The sequence below is a fragment of the Polypterus senegalus genome, chromosome 8 (assembly GCF_016835505.1).
Source record: "Polypterus senegalus isolate Bchr_013 chromosome 8, ASM1683550v1, whole genome shotgun sequence".
Classification (NCBI taxonomy): domain Eukaryota; kingdom Metazoa; phylum Chordata; class Cladistia; order Polypteriformes; family Polypteridae; genus Polypterus; species Polypterus senegalus.
This window is the reverse complement of record NC_053161.1, coordinates 188748276-188766319: the sequence shown is the minus strand read 5'-3', so window position 1 is coordinate 188766319 and position 18044 is coordinate 188748276. Positions and strand designations below refer to the sequence as shown.

General features: G+C 40.4%; 1 protein-coding gene across 1 annotated transcript in view; it reads left to right on the top strand.

Annotated features, from left to right (window-relative positions):
• The window catches only part of LOC120534528 (zinc finger protein 501-like), a 40900-nt gene that overhangs the window by 10800 nt on the left and 12056 nt on the right, over window positions 1-18044 (top strand). Inside the window, exon 2 of the mRNA XM_039762131.1 lies at window positions 10056-10504. Within this exon, the coding sequence (XP_039618065.1) occupies window positions 10056-10504 (449 nt within the window). The remainder of the gene's footprint in view (window positions 1-10055; window positions 10505-18044) is intronic.

The following is an 18044-nucleotide window of genomic DNA, read 5'->3' as shown; positions in this document are numbered from 1 at the left end:
CATTTTAATAGAAACTCAATTCCTCCTAATTTTTTCAAAATACATCTAGGTATATGAAACCACATTGAATCAGATTGTGACAAACAAGCTCTGAGCCAGTTAATCTTAAAAGTTCCAACCATTGATTCAAAGTCTAAGGCTTCCCTGTCGCTACCCGATCTGCGTGCCTGCCTGATTTGCACGCGCAGGTGTATTGAAAGCCTAGCAAGCCGCAAAGTGATTGGGCAACACCATAAAATGTGCAATGACGTAGCCTTTCAATACATGCGCCCGCGGATCAGACAGGAAACGGGAACCAGGTAGTGACACACACCGCATGCGCTCAATGAAAAAACAAGAAAATCCACTTTACGGCAAAGCTCTATCTGAACTGTGTATGCTGATTCACAACTTGACATTACGGATTGCCTGGCAAACCTGACTGTATTCTTTTTTTGAGTACAACCTAATTTAAAATTCTTCAGGCAATCCCATTGTCATTAAGACCACAACATCTTGTTATATTCAGAAGTCAAGCCAGCTTTGCCAACCTAAAAATCGGTAATTGTAATGTAAATAAATGATTGTAAATGTAATAAGGCATCAGGTTTACAGAACCTAATGTTGCCAACCAGTTTTATAGAAATAAATGGTCCTTTTTCAACAAAAAAGAATTAACACTGTGTTGCATGGCATTGTGCTAACTGTCCCTGTCCTTAGTGTTAACTGAGACAGTCCACTTGTTAAAATTCTTTAATTCGTTCTCAGTTGTGCAATCAGGTCAGATACTGAAGTACTCAAGAGTATAAAGCCACCGGTTCAAATCCTCATTAATTCCAACATTAAACTTTTATTAAAGTTAAACTTCTTTGTAAGATTAATTTTACATCCACAGACTTAAGTGAGTGAGCAGTTATCACTTAAATTTTTTGCAGTAAGTGCTTGTTGCTGCAGTTCATATTTGTAATACGTTTGTTCTTAGTTATGTGTTTTTAATGTTTTTTCGATGTGTCTCTGTAAAAAACCCCCTCGAGAAACCAAACTTACCTATTAAGACAATAAAACTGAGCAGAATTTAACAGCTGTAAAATAAAAATATTCCTCAGTAACTGAGCAGAATGTAAACAGCATGAAGTAGTTCAGTTTATGATGAACACCATGTGGACAGAGTGCAGTGACATTCTTTCTTACAAGTTTAATCAAAAGAACACACAATTGTTTGTGTGCAGACTAATCTCATGTGAATAGTTTTATTCACACATATTGATACAGAGCCAGTTCGTTTTTATAACGTTAGAAAAGGAAATACAATACACTTTTTCAGATCATTTTTATTGAATAAATAAATGGTATGTTTAAAAATGACAAAAGTAAATATCTGTGAACAATGTTTGTCAAAAAAAATGCACAAACACATCATGAAAGTGCTCAACAATGGGGAGGCGTTAAAAACTATTAGGGAAAGGGAACACAAACATATTTACAGATTTTTATACCTTGGTATTAAAAAAATGCTAGCCAATGTTTTGAACACAGTAAAAGTGAAGCGTTAAATTTGTCAAAAAAAGAAAAATGCTACTTTAGCTTTATGAACAAGATACTACTCAGAGTTATTATCCAGCAACTTTCCATAAAAATATATTTAAACTGACATTTTTCCTGATCTGTCCCTTAACATTTGTTCACTAATAATAGTTTTATATCACCTTTGCTTACAAGTGTAGCTGAAATTGCTCTACAAAAATATACAGTTACAAAAAAAATCGAAGGCATTATAAAAGTAAATAAGAAGCAAATGGAGGGGTCATTGTCCTTTGTAATAAATGCACTGCCTGGTCAAATGGCTGGGGACAAAGAGAAACTTGCAGCTTTCAAAGATGATGGAGGTAATAAACCTCTGAGGGTCCCAAGCCAAAGCCCACACAACCCCCTCTGCACATCCCAGCTTACATAACTGTGGCCATCTGACTCAAATCACAATTCCATTTCAGGACGCCTTGTGAACTTTGTTTCTCTCCGGCATCACAGGCGGTTTGAGTTGATGTAACAGACAGTGGAGATGCAGGGGGGCACCATTGCAATAAACTGGAAAAAGACAGCAGAGAAAAACAGCAGAGATTAGTGCCCAGTGCAGATCTTATAAACTGCACAAAGTACCATTTCTAATCTATTACAACCAATGCAAGTAATTAAGAAAAGCCAAATTAGAAGTTTTGAAATGGTCGACATTTGTAGCCTGGCACTTCTCTATTGGCAAAGCATTCCAGATTTTGTTGCATGAGTACAGAACGCTGCCGGTTTTATGGTTGATCTTGGAATAAAAAGCAAAGCAACATTTGAGAAAAGAAATGTTGGGAGAAGACACTCCAAAGTACAGGCAGGGTCTAAAATACTCAAAGCCTTCTAATTATTTAATAGAACCTTGAAATCAATGAAATCAATTCTATGTGAGACAGGCAGTCAGTGTAATGAGACTGAGACAGTTTCCAGAAGAAAAAAAAAAATAAAAAAAAAATAGGCCAATACCTCATGATCACTTGGCAAAGGCACAGCAGATCAGAGCAGAGGTTGAGATGGAGGGTTCTAGAAGTGCAGGCAGGAGGACGAGCCACTACTTCAACAGGACACACATCTCTCCTTCCATCTTCTTTATCTGCTGCCCCATAACACGACCAGACTCTTCTGCTTCACTGTAACTTTGAAAAACATAAACACAGTAGATATTCACTCAAGGAGTTCAAACATTAATAAAGTGTACCCTTAGTTCTTGTTCTGCATCCTTTCTTGGTACACCTCTAGATCAATTATTACCAAAGTAAACCATCAAAATAGATAAATATTCCTGCTTAAAGTTCAACTAATAATAATAATAATTACTGTGTTTTTTTGTTGGCTTTTGAAAGAACCCCAACTTAATTGTTATTATATGTAGCATCATTTTTTTCTTTTATATTACACATACAGTAGACATTGTGTTACAATCTCTGTATATCTGAACTTCTCATGTAACATGCTCAGGTGTCGTTACTTACATGAAAACAAATGTGTTTTTCTCTCCTGCCTTAGTTTTGTTTTAATTTAAAATTAAGTCTCAGTTCTTTCAAAATCCAACAACAAAGCACAGTAACAAGAAAATAAATGTTATTTTGCAGAACTGAACAACATCACTGTTTAGTGACTGCTGGTACTGATGTGCCTCAGTGTCTGTGTTTGTGAGGATTCACACTCTGAGGCTTTCCAGTCTAAAATTAAAAAGCCATGTTAGTTATTGGACAGAGTGAGCAGACATACAGTACAGTATTCAAGGCAGCAAAATATTTTAGATCAAGTAATAAATATGGGGAGGCTTTGCAGGAATTGTGCACAAATTACTTTTGAAACTGCAAGTCTCGGTAGTCTTACCTGTAGAAATAACAAATCTAACATGAACTGCACATCATCTCAAATTCGAAATCTTAAAAGCAGAATTCGGGTACACTGGCATCTGTTCAGCCACTTATAAAGCTGGTTACGATCAGGCATCCTGTAGGGTCAAGAAAAAAAATACAATGAAGGGGCATTGTACTTTTAACTGCAGCCATAAGAAACGTCATTTCTAAGGGCTAAGCCTTCAGTTAAATGTGTTTGTGTGTGTACTCCTCCTAAACCAACATCTTAAATAATAAGCTAATGACACGTGGCAACAGCAGGTGCCCAGCCTGTCACTGTGCCACACCAGACGCACACCACATTTCTCTGATGGCTTTGGACATCATAAATTTTAAAATTGTTTTCTGCCATAAAATTTTTTCTACCAAACAAGGTTAAAGAAATCCATTTCAAAATTATGAGTAAATAGTAGCCAACTAACAAATTAATTCATAAGTATAATGTAATGTCGTAAAACATTAGACATGCACAGAACAAATCTGGCAGCATCATGAAATGAATTTTAATTAAGCAGAGAGTGCATGAGCTAGACAAATCGGATAGGGACTCGTGTCGCAAAGTAAAAAACGCTGATCGGGCAGGGTCGTAATAGTAAAGCTCTGTGCGTGTGTGTGCATGCACGCACGTGCTGCTCGGGTTTTCTTTGTGCACATGCACCTGCAAATCAGGCAGGCACCGCAGATTAGGTAGTGACAAGTCCTATTAGTCAACCAGGCCGCCAATCTTCTTTGGCTGTACAAGTAAAACATTGGCCCTTCTCCATCTGCGTGGTGTTCCAGCATGAGATAGACAGATACTTTATTAATCCCAAGGTGAAATGCACATAATCCAGCAGCAGTATACTGATACAAAAAAACAATATTAAATTAAATAGTAATAAAAATGCATGTAAAAGCAGACAATAACTTTGAATAATGTTAGCATTTACTTCCCCGGGTGGTACTGAAAAGTCTCATAGTGTGGGGGAGGAACGATCTCCTCAGTCTTTCAGTGAAGCAGGACAGTGACAGCAGTCTGTCGCTGAAGCTGCTCCTCTGTCTGGAGATGATCCTGTTCAGTGGATGCAGTAGATTCTTCATGATTGACAGGAGTTTGCTTAGTGCCCGTTGCTCTGCTACAGATGTTAAACTGTCCAGCTTTATTCCTACAATAGAGCCTGCCTTCCTAACAAGTCTGTCCAGGTGTGAGACGTCCTTCTTTATGCTGCCTCCCCAGCACACCACCACGTAGAAGAGGGCACTCGCCACAACCGTCTGGTAGAACATCTGCAGCATCTTATTGCAGATGTTGAAGGATGCCAACCTTCTAAGGAAGTATAGTTGGCTCTGACCTTTCTTACACAGAGCATCAGTATTGGCAGTCCAGTCCAATTTGTCGTCCAGCTTCACTCCCAGGTATTTATAGGTCTGTACCCTCTTCACACAGTCTCCTCTGATGATCACGGGGTCCATGAGGGGCCTGGGCCTCCTAAAATCCACCACCAACTCCTTGGTTTTGCTGGTGTTCAGTTGTAAGTGGTTTGAGTCGCACCATTTAACAAAGTCCTTGATTACGTTCCTATACTCCTCCTTCTGCCCACACCTGATGCAGCCCATGATAGCAGTGTCGTCCGCGGACTTTTGCATGTGGCAGGACTCTGAGTTGTATTGGAAATCCGATGTATATAGGCTGAACAGGACCAGAGAAATTACAGTCCCCTGCGGCGCTCCTCTGCTGCTGACCTACAGTGTCAGACCTGCAGTTCCTGAGACGCACATACTGAGGTCTGTCTTTTAAGATAGTCCATGATCCATTCCAGCAGGTATTAATCTACCCCTATCTCGGTCAGCTTGTCCCTAAGGAGCAGAGGTTGGATGGTGTTGAAGGTGTTAGAGAAGTCCGGAAACACAATTCTTACTACACCACTGCCTCTGTCCAAGTGGGAGAGGGATTGGTGTAGCATGTAGTTGATGGCATCCTCCGCTTCCACCTTCTCCTGGTATGCAAACTGCAGAGGATTGAGAGTGTGTCGGACCTGTGGCCTCAGGTGGTGAAACAGCAGCTGCTCCATGGTCTTCATCACATGTGACGTCAGGGTGACAGCCCTGAAGTCATTCAGCTCATTAGGATGTGATACCTTTTGGACTGGGGTGATGAAAGATGTTTTCCAAAGCCTCTGGACTCTCATCTTTTCCAGCCTGAGGTTGAAGTTGCGCTGTATGGGATTCCCCAGCTCCAACGCACAGGCCTTCAGCAGTCGTGGCGATACTCCATCTGGACCCACTGCTTTGCTGGCATGAAGTCTTCTCAGCTCTCTGCTTACCTGGGCTGCTGTAATTGTGGGTGGTGGGAAACTCTCTGCTATGGTGGTATCAGCAGAAGGATGGGTGGAGGTTGCAGTACTCCAAGGTGAGAGTGGGTTAGGGTGGTCAAACCTGTTAAAGAAGTTGTTCATCAGGTTTGCTTTCTCCACGTCTCTCTTGATGGAGGCACCACAATTCGAGCTGCAGCCAGTGATGATCTTCATCCCATCCCACACTTCCTTCATGCTGTTATTCTGCAACTTCTTCTCCATCTTTCTCCTGTACTGCTCCTTCACCGCCCTGAGCTGGACTTGGAGTTCCTTCTGCACGCTTTTGAGCTCATACTGATCACTGCCTTTAAAAAACCTTTTCATCTGGTTCAAAAGGCCCTTAATGTCACTTGTAATCCTTTTCTTATTGTTAGCATAGCAGCGAACTGTTCTTACTGGAACTACAATGTCCATACAGAAGTTGATGTTGTCAGTAGTGCAGTCAACAACCTCCTCAATGTTCTCACTATGTGACCCCTGCAGGATATCCCAGTCTGTAGTTCCAGTTTCTCAGAGCCTGCTTTGCCTCAGGGGACCACTACCTGAATGAGTGTGTGGTTTTAGGTAGCTCCCTCACTCTTGGATTATTGTGAGCCTGAAGTAGGACCAGATTGTGATCTGCTTTCCCAAGCACAGGCAGCGGGGTGGTGCTGTATGCATCTTTAACATTTGCATACAGTAGGTCAGTAGTCCTATTTCCCCAGGTGTTACAATCCACATACTGGGAGTTGACAGGTAATGTTTTGTCCAGCGTTGCATGGCTAAAATATCCAGCGATTAGCACAAGCACCTCGGGGTGCTGTGTTTGTAGTTTAGCAACACATAGCAATCACTCACTATCTCTACGTCCGCCCAAGGAGGGATGTAAACAATAACAACAGTGATGTGTCCAAGCTCTCTGGGCAAGTAATAGGGACGCAGACTTCCGGCCAACAGTTCGATGTCTCTGCAGCAAGTGGAGATTTTGACGTTTACATGTCCAGAGTTGCACCACCTTGTATTCAAATAGAGAACTGTGTTAATCTGCACTGCTCTTTAGCTTTAGCACTCAAGTGGAGCTTTAATGTCAGCCTACATAAAACTCGCTGGGTTCTCTTTTCACCACATGGCATATAAAGTGATGTCCAGGCACTGTTTCATGTTGAATGACAGCTGTATTTAGTTGTGTAGTACGTACTTTTAGTCATATTACACATTACACCCACAATACAGTATTTCAGCTACAGAGTTTGCATCAATGAATACTAATGGCGCTCACCTTGGAGTGTCCCATATGTATGTGTGTCGGTGTGCCGGTGACTGATCTGCACCGTGTCTCTCAGCCTTTGTCATGTGCTGCAGGTGGACATCTTTGAAATTTGTGGTGTAGCAGAGCGAATTCAAACTGATCTGCCAAAGTACTTCAAATATTATATCAGTTTGGGAATTTGATTTGATATGCTAGTTTTTATGGGTCCCCAGCACATAAAGGAGTCAAAGGAATAAAAATTTTTGTTGATTTGGCAATAAAAGCAACTAAACATCTTATATTATTGAATTAGAATTAACATTCAGTAAATCAGAAGTTAACAGTCTGACACGACTGAAAATCGGTGAGATGTGGCAAATCATTTGGGACAATGACAGTAAGGGAAGGCATACAGTATGGATAAAGTAGAAAGCAGAGTTAGATTAATAGGAAAAGTGGGTAGAACAAGAAGAGAAGAAACAATATTAACACACATCGGTATTGGGCATTTTAGTTATACACAATTCAAGACAAGGCAGCACCAGTCTGGAGTGTGTAGGTCACGTAATCAGCTAGAGACTGTATAGCGTGTATTTTTTGGGTGTGTGGCATGTAAATTACATCAAGTTCAACATTTTAAATCTCTAGGAATGGGTAAATTAACATTACAACAATTATTAAAGTATGGCGATGAGTGTAAATTGATTCATATTAAGTTATATAAAAACTGTAAGGTTATTTGAGAGTGTGATGTTTCTCTGAAAAGTCTTCACATATTGAATATGAACACGTAGAGATAAACAAAGATAAGTGCTCAGGGTTTTGAAATACCGTTTTATGGATGTGTAAGTTCTCATTCGCTCAATTCAGAGTTATTGCACATGATTTAGGTGAGGGGCAAGCAGCGCGACCTCCAGCCCAGCGCCGATCTTTACTCAAGTCAATCCCCCTGTGGCCGCCCTCATGTCTTTTCTATTCAAACATCAGTGTGTGTGTTTCCAGTTCACTTCACGTTTTCGAGTCCATTTTCTACTTCACATTGTCCTGTCACACTGTCGTCACCTCCTACTCTACATTTTGATTACTTGCCATGTATTCCTGCATTCCAAGCTCATTTGACAAAGATTAAGGAGAAAGTGGTGCAGATTGATTTACAACTCCAAATGCCACCTTCAACTGACCAGCAGAAAACTGGCAAATACATTAATTCAATAAATAATCACAATTTGATGAAACAGAGGCCAACAACAGCCACTGTTACAACATAACATAAAAAGCATATCAATTTTCGATAATCAATTTGTGTATTAATTATTAAGTAGAGCTAAGATTTACCTCTTCAGTGTTCACTGAGACACTCACAGCACCAACTTTAGATCTCAATCAGCAAGATCTATCTTCTAAAACAAAGTAAGCCCAAGATCATAAAATCAATTTTAAAACCACCACCAGCTCAAATGTTTACCTCTCCTGCCCCCTCAATCAGTCCACACGGTGGGTGTCTTTCTCACAGCACAATAATCACCTCACACACTAAATGCTGCCCTCTTAAGGAATACCAGCACAAGTCTCACCTCCACTCGACGATGTCACCTGTGTGTCCTCTTGTGACCAAACTTCCTAATTATTAAGCTGACCACCACGACCTTCCTCACTAACTGGCTCAAATGACATATGTGTTGTATCAAAGTCACTCTTCTGAAGTTGTACCCAATAAAATTAAAAACCTGTGCACCAAATTAAACAAACAGATTATGAAAATCCAGCGATCCGCAATAGATAGAATAGACTTAGTGAAACTTTGTCACAAGGTAGAAGTTACAGAAATTCTTTTAAAAATAAAAAAGGTAGCTAAATAAGTAAATACACATACACACACTTTGGTCTGAACACACACCAGAATGACTATGAAGCAATTAAAAGAAAGAAAAGTTCTGAATTGTCTGCCGCTGTCAGCGTGAGACATGAACAGACGTATTACTGTTGGTATAAATGAGCCCCCGTAGTGTTTCTTGACACACTTATGCGGAATGATATGAAAGAACTCTATTTTAGTGTATTAGAGAGATGATGTGCAGCATTGTTCATAATGGCACTCAGTTTTGTTTTAATTCTCTCCTCTGCTACAGACTCCAGGGGGTCCAGGGTGCTTCCCATGACTGCTCTTTCCCTTTAAATTAGCCTGTTTTTTCAGTCGGCCTCTCTTGACGTGATGTACACAGCTCAGCACACTGCAATGTAGAAAATCACACTGGTCATCACAATGTGATAGAAAATGTGAATTATGTCACCTCCCACATTGAAGGAACGCGGCCTCCTAATTGAAAAGAGCCCGCTCTGCCCTTTCTTATGGAGTTAAAACACTTTTTCCTTTTAACATGACACACATCCATCCCTGTTATGGCGGTGCAGTTAAGTAGCTTTAGTCAGGTCAATCAGGTATTTACTAATGGAGAAGGGATGGTCACAGTTTAACAGAACAATGCACTTTAAAACATTTAGTGAGAACAAGGGGGTTTGATTAAATCTGAAAGCACAATCAAAAGTTATAATTGATTCAGTGGGTAAAGAGGGTACTGGTGGCTTTTAATGAATTGAAACGATTTGACACACCTACTGACAAAAATAGAAGTTACGCACCATCAGTTACACCTGTCTGCCTAAGCTAACAAACCCCTTATTTCACTTTCTTGTCTTCTCCTGTTGCAGCTCCTCTTTCATCTCCTCCCTCCAGACTTTTCTCAAACTTAACACAATCCTGTGTCCCTACTTGGACAAACCTTCATCAACCTAAATTGATAAGATAATTCTGGGACCCCAGCAGCACTGTATGTTTAATTCAAGTAGTGAATACTGCTGACCCACAACTCTGTAAGATGGTCGTCTTGTTTTAGAGTCTGTTGGACCTTCACTCCACTCCCAAGATTCTGATCATCTGAAATGAAGAGTGTTGCGTTACTGTCAGCATGCTACAAACTGTGTAACTTTACATAAACCATAATATAGAGCCTTTTCTAAAATGATATTCAAGTGTCTTTAGACATAAGCGATGAAGTTTTAATGAAGCTGATCTTGTTCTTTTCACAGAGAAAAAGCAAAAGCTGCTGTTTACTGTAACATCTCAGTGGATGTGAAACAGGAGACCTGTGATGTGGACACATATATCATGGAGAAAACTGTAAATATTAAGGAGGATGACTGTGAGTGGGAGTCCATCTACCTCAAACAGGAAAGTCTGAGCATCAAGGAGGAGGACAGTAAACTGCAGCCAGTGGGCATTAAAGAAGAACCTGAAGAGATGTCTGTCAGTATTGAGACACATAACCATACAAATATGGACAGTGTTAAAGAAGACAACCTTCAAGATGGAGTGGTGACCAGGTTAGACTCTTCACATAGCAGACACGGTTCCTCTCCTGAGCCTTCTATCAATGTGAAGTCTGAATCATTAGAGTCTGAACCAAAGAGGGCTGTGGAAACTACATCTGTTGGAGCCCAGAAAAATAAGGAAACACCTTCAAAGAAGTCTGGAAAAAGTAAGTGTAATATAAAATTGTGTAAGGTTTAGGGTTTGGGGTTTATGAGCCTGAAAGGTTGGGTCTTGTGACTTTTATGAGAAACTTAGAAATGGAGTGATAATATTTTATTGTGTTGTGAGACTTGCCTGGACACCACCAGTCAGAAACCACATCTTTATCAAAGTCACACGTTTATTAACCACCTCCAAATACAGGATACACAGTCCTGAACACCACACAATGCACTCAGCAATTAAATCACCACAATACTGTTCTCTATATCTCAGTCCTTGGCCAACTATCTCCTCTTGGGAGCTTCGTCCTGCTCCCACTCCCGACTCTGGCTCCTCGACTGTAAGGAGGCGACGCCTTTTATATCCCACCCAGATGTGTTCCAGGTGGCTGATGACGTCCATCCAGCAGCACTTCCTGGTGTGGAGGAATTGCTGCCCTTTGCACCAGAAGCACTCTGGGTGTCCCTGGCAGGTTCATTCACCATCTTGCCTGGTGTGGCGGAAGTGACAGTTCCCTGGGTCCCATGAGGCTTAAAGCGCCCCCTGGCGGTGACCACGGCTCCCAACAGCTTCCTGTGGTCCTCTTTTTTTCCAGAGTGGTTGCCCCTTCGTGACCTGAAAGCTATTACTGTCCCTTTCCAAGTCCCTTCAGGTATCCCGGCCAAGTAATGACCCCGGCAATCTGCCACAGTGTGTTTAAATTTAGTCTGAGATTTCATCAATTGTAATGTAAGGTTTAGCAATTTGCTATTCTTCCATTATAATGACTTTATGCAAACGTCCTCAGCCGATCCTCAATAAAGAGTGCTATACAAATGTCCAAGAGAAAGACAAAGGTATTGATCCCTCTGGAATTTCTTGGGTATCCATATTAATTCCTCTTAACACTGTAGTCCGATCTTCAACTAAGCTCCGATTATAGAAAACCTCATTTGTCCTAAACTACTGTAATAACACAAACAATTGGACGGCTTCTTGTCAGTCCTGAAAACATTGTTTAAACATTCACAGTTCACTCCATGACCCTCCTGTCTTTACAGACTTGTTGGCCTTTCTTTAACAATAATGACCTCCACAAAACTTTTTGTAGCTACTGATCAGCAATGAATTTTAACCCATTCCTTCATTCCAAACCTTTTCAGTTCCTTCATCCCTGAGAGCCCTTTTCTGATCAGTTCTCTTTAGGTCAGACCACAGTAACTCGTGTCTCTTATTGGCCATTCCAGAACACCAGTTACCGTATGTTTTAACGCTTTCTGTTTTTGATTTCTTCCTGTGTTTGGGCTCATTGTCCTGTGTCATCACTCAACTTTTGTTCAGATTCTACTATCCTGATATTTTTCTGTCATGCTTTCTAGATAATAGCTTCAATTAAGTGACCGTTGATCATGTCAAGTGTTCCAGGCCATGAAGAAACGTGCAGGCCAAACCATGATGTTCCATTCACCTTGATGATTTAGTATCAATGTGCGCTTTTGTATTCCCTCTAAACATGGTGTTGCATGTTTTGACCAAAGACTAAAAACTTTTGTCTAATTCATTCATAGAACATTGTCTGTTCTGGAACATCAAGATGATCTTTTACAAGTTTTCATATGTGCAGTGATGGGTTTGCTAGATTGCATTGATTTCCTTTGTGTTTTCCTTCTGTAAACTACATTCTTATGCTTTTCTCCATAAGAACATGGGCAGAGACTTTCTCAAGTCCCGGAGACTTCTGCAGGCCCTTTGCTCTGCCTGTCTGGGTTCCTATTCACCTCTGCTTTCATGCTGTGATCTTTGTGGGTTGCCCTTTCTAGTAGTGAGTTTCCTCCATTTTTGTAGACAGTATGGCTTTCTATGCATTAACGTACACCCGGGTCTTCCAAAATTCTTTTATCACATTTGCCAGCTTTACACATCTCTTCAGTAGTTCTTAGGTTCTTGTGACATTCTAAAAAAAGCATTTGGATGAAATGTCAAACCTTTGGATTACACATTGAAGCGGTGGATTGGAGATACAACTTAGACTGACATGTTGACATCATTCTTAAATCATAAAGTGAAAAAGTCTGTGTGTTCTGTGCTAGTCTGTGTTCCTTCTGTGTGAGTGTGCATTAAATATGGCTTTTGCTCCTAAACACTTTTTTTTTTTTTTTTCGTAGCTGTTAAGGAGCAGTGAAGCACTTTTTTTAATGTTTTTTTTTTTTCTATTTACAAGGGTATTTTTATTTGTTTTGTGATTCACAAAAACAGCAGGTGTTACTCCAGTCTTTCTGCAACATTTGGGTTTGTAGGACAGAGGGTGGAAAAGCTTTTGCAGTTGCCGGCAAGTCAGTGTCATAGCAATAAGCAGGCAAGAGTAACTGTGATTTCCTAGCAGAAGGAAGTTCAACATTTTACATGTGTTGCACGATGGATTCAAAGTAATTAAGAAAATCTAAGCAGTTGAAAAATAAGGAGGTAAAAAAGAAGCTGTAAAGGAAAAAATTAACATCAGAATAAGTCATTTAAGATGAATAACCCCAGTGCTAACAGTAGTGCATTTGAGAGCAATCATTAGGAAAGTTATGAGGACTCTAAAAGACAGTTACATAGAAATATTGCAGCCAAAGGCATTCTTTCAGTATTTTGGGAGTAAACTGACAATCAAGGAGGAAGTGAAGTGCCACATGAACAATAAAGGGGAATTACAATACACAGATAGTGAAATATAAAATGCTCTAAACTTTCCATTTTCTGAAGATTTCATGTCTGAAAAAGTGGATAACCTCTCAGTTGTAACAGGGACTACTAAGGAATTACTGAGGGATTTGGAAATTGTAGAGAGAGAAGTGCTGCTGAGATTGAATTGGTTGAAATCAGACCAATGCTGTTTATCCTCAAATGCTTAAGGAGTTTAGTGAATATATATATAATCCTTTGATGGAGATTTTTTAGTAGTCATCACACACTGGGACAATTTTTATGAACTGGAAAATGTAATCCCATTATATAGAAAGGGTGATTGGGAAAATTGAAGTATCTAACAGGTCAGTAAGCTTAACTTGCATCACAGGAAAATAAATTAAAGGAATTGAGGAAAAGATTGACACATGGCAAGAACAGGAATTTTACAAAACAGTCAGCATGGTTTCAGGTGAGGGAGGTTGCTTTTTACTAAAATGCTGGAAATCTATGAGGAACCAACCAAAGGATATGATCAAAGTGGAGCATATGACATTAATTATCTGGACTTTCAGAAAGTATCTGATAAGGTACCACTAAACTAAAACAAGTGAAAGTTCAGGGTGTGGTGTGCAGATGGGTTCAGAATTGGCTAAACACAGGAAGCAGAGGGTTATGGTGCGAGGAACCCTATCAGAACTGGGTGGTCGTAAGAGTAGTGTCCTACAAGGGCCAGTTTTGGGGCCATTGCTATATAAATATATTGTCACACACGTGTGATTAGGTGACAGCTGAATGGCCTAAATGATAGAAATACCACACCAGACCAGGGTGCGCTGACTGTCTCTCTCAATCTCTCTGAATGGAAAATCCTGTGGGATTTTCAAACCTATGAAAATCTCTTTTCAATTTACCTCAGTTGTGCAGCTGGAAAACAATATATGGGTGGCTGCCCCAAACCTTTATGATGTCTGTGACTCATCTTTGTAACAGTGGATTTTTAATATCGGCCGAATTTTCCCAAATCTATCGTGTAACTGCGCAATATATTCTAATATATTGGTAGAAGGAAGATCCTCTTCTTCTCATCCTTCTTTTAAAATATCCAATATTCCCTGAGGTTGTCATCCTGATAACAACTCAAAAGGAGAGAACCCTGTCCCTGCTAACCACCTTGTGGAGCATTTGTTTGAGAGTCTGATTAAATCTCTACTAGACCATCGGTTTGTAGGATGATACACAATGGACTTTAAATGCTTTATTTTATAACTTGGCCATTTCCCTAAATGTTTTTCGACATGAAAGGCGTCTCTTGGTCTGTAAGGACTTCTTTAGGGATGCCGAACACGCAAAGACCCCTACAATTTCCCATGTGATAGCTTAAGACGTGGCTGAGCACTAGGGAACAGCCTCTGGATATCGAGTAGCATAATGATAGAAATGATTTAGATAGGAATAAAAATAACAAGGTGGTTAAGTTTTTAGATGGTTCCAAGGTAGGTGGATTTGGCAGATAATCAAGAATCTGTTGAATCATCACAATAGAGGGATTTGGACAGTGCACAGGTTTGGGCAGATTTGTTGAAGATTAAAGTATACTAGGCCTTACTTCCGTCTTATTTTGTGCGTCTTGTTGCCTTTGTTCATTGGACATTACATCTGGCCATGGGTGCCACACATTTTATTTTTATATATGTATTTAGTAACGTTTGTCTAATTGTTAGTTTCTTTCTGAAGAATATGAGAAAATAAAGCAATTTTGTTGTATATGACATTTTTTTTTTCTGAAGTTGCTGTATATAATTTTAATTTAATCCTTTTGCCTTTGTTAATTTTCTTAACAAGCAGTGGATCAGTGAGATAAGCACTTTGTGTTGCCTGTGCAGTTTTACTACTCCTCAGGTTGGCGTGACTGGTCTGCATCAATGTCACTGTCAATTTTTTTATATAGCACATTTAAAACAACATAGTAATTCTGTGGCTAAAATGCTTTACAATAATAGAAATAAAAGAAAAACAAAACAATTAACATAAAAACGTTAAATAGAAATAAAATACATGAACATAAAATAAGATACATAATAAATAGAAATGATCCTCTTTAATAAAACCCTTGTGTGCGTCCAGTGTCCGTGTGTGTGTGTGTCTTCTGGTGAAGTGCGCATGCGCGGGGCCATACGGCACGTGTTCAGTCTCTTCCTGTGCATTCCCTGTGTGTGCAGAGAGAAAGAGACACACACAGGTGCATGCGTGCGACAGACAGACACGCAGGCCCGCCCAAGAGACAGACCGACACGCAAGCACACACACACGCACACACGCGCGCAGGCAGGCCGGCCGGCCCATGCGAGAGACGGACGGACGGACAGACAGATACGCACGCAGTCTCACGCGAGAGACGGACAGACACGCATGCACGCACGGAACAGAGAGTCAAACACTCACACACACACAGGCAGGCCCGCATGGGGGACAGACACGCACACACACACATACACACGCAGGCCCGCGACAGAGACAGACACGCACACACACACACACACACACACACACACAGAGGCGCACGCGTGCATTGTTGCAATGTTACTTTTCTTGGTTGTTTATTTGATTACGGATTTTTCCAATGTTCATTTTTTTCCCTGTGCTTAAAACTCATTAAAAAAGGTGTTTTTAGCGAGTGGGTCGTAAGGCTATAGCGTGAACTGTTGCAGTGTTAGTTTTCTCTGTTGATCAAGGTTTTCATAGTGTTATTCAATGTTTTTACATTTAGTTTACTATTACACTGTGCATTCAATGGTATAATTAACTATATTTGTGCTTAAAATCTTAAAAAAATATATATATATATTTACATACAGTTCATACGGTCTGGAACGGATTAATTGTATTTACATACAATCCTATGGGGGAAATTACTTCGGTTCCACTGTATTACTTTCCGACAAAATTACAGGCATTTTACGAAAATAGAAACCAGTATTACTGAGAGAAAATTAAAGGCACACAATACAGGGACGCATATTACAGCTACATACAAGGTCCCTTGCCATTTAATAGAGACTGTTCATACTAATGTTTATGCACTACTGTTCTAGCGCCCGTTATTGTAATGGGCTTAATGTCTAGTGTTATATAATCACAAAGAGGAAACCATCAGTATTACTGAAGGTCACGGAATGCAAGTACAAACAGTTTTACAAGGTGAACTTGAACTTATTGAGTGAGTTTAGAGCTCTTGGGTTGAAACTGTTTTTGAACTGCAATGTCCCTACAGGAAAGGCTCTGAAGCGTTTGCCATATGAGAGCAGTTCCAATAGACAGCATGGCTGAGGCAGCATGTGCTTGATGCTGTTTCCTGATAATTCTCTTTCCGATCAGCTGCTGTAGAGCTGTGATTCCACACTCAGATTCAGTGGGATAAATACTTGAGAGTAACAACTCTAAGGCTACTATGGTATTTGGAATAGTTTGGCCATTCTGTGAACCATTATATTGTTACAGGTTAATTACAATCAGATGCCTTAAAGTAATTAACAATATGTGGTTAATTTTTGTGTATTTGATAAAGCTGCGTCAGGGATGTGGATCTGAAAAAGAAAGGGAAACCACACTGGAACAAAAGCACTACATTGACGCTGGGTGCCACCAGTTTGCAAAACCAAGTGGGTAACTTGCGTACGCCAAGGATTTAGCTGGCATGAAAATATGCGTGGCTTTAGCTTGGAAACGGGAGTATGCAATATTTTTGTGCATACACACCATTTATACATGAGGCCCTAGGCATCCAATTGCCTTCTTCCTACAGCACCTCCTGGCTTGGCGGAGGTGCTGCTAAACAGGGCCCAGCAAACAACCAGACACCTCCGGGCGGTGACAATGGGCCCCAGCAAGGTTGAGCTTCCATGATCCAAACCCGTGGCCCCATTTCAAGCCAAGGGGGCTGCCCTCTAGCGGTCTGGGAGAGACAGTATCCAGAATAAGCTCTATTCCCCTGTCTTTCGTTGTTGAAGGCATCCCTGCTGGCATTGGGCCCAGGCAGTCTGTCACACCACAGATTGTCGTTAATGTTCAGATCAAGGAACTGAGAGAGCCATGACAAAACTTTAAGCTCCTTGAGGATTGCATTGTGAATTCTGGGGTGCAGTTCTAATCATTATCCTTTCGTAGAAGTCATACTCTTTTCATTTTTAGCTTTTGTAGATGGTGTGATGTTTGCTTCAGAATTTTCAAATATTTAATTGAATCCATTCTTCCCTCTACCAGTAAACATTTCCCGGTGCTCCTGGCTTCAACACAAGCCTGAAATGTGATTAATCTTCTCCCATCCTTAACAGTCAGAGACATTTTCTTATCATGAAATTCTGTGCACTTTTTCCTCCAAACACACCTTTGCACATTTGGCCAAAAAGTTATTTTTTAACTTCATCAGTTCACATGGTTTGGTTCCAAAATGAATCAGGCTTGTTTAGATGTTCATCTGCAACCTTTGAATTTTGTGGTGAGGAAATGTTTCTTTTGATGGCTCTTCCTTGAAGGTCATATTTCTGGTGGTGTTGCTGTACAGTAGAACAGTGAATCACCACTCCAGAGTCTGACTACAAAAGACCACCAGGAAGCTTTAAGACACAGGGGTTTGGGTTTGCCATTCTAGCAATGCTATGAGCAGTTGTCTTGGTCTTCCAGACCTCAACTTGATTTCCACCATTGCTGTTAACTGTCATCTTTTAATAATGTTACTAACGGAGGAGGTGGCTAGTTGAAAACTCTTTGACTTCTTCTATAGTCTTTTCCTGCTTTGTGACTATAAATTATTTTATTCTTCAGAGTGTTAGACAGCTGCTTAGAGGAGCCCATGGCTGCTGATTGCTGGGACAAGGTTTGAGGAGTCTGAGAATTTA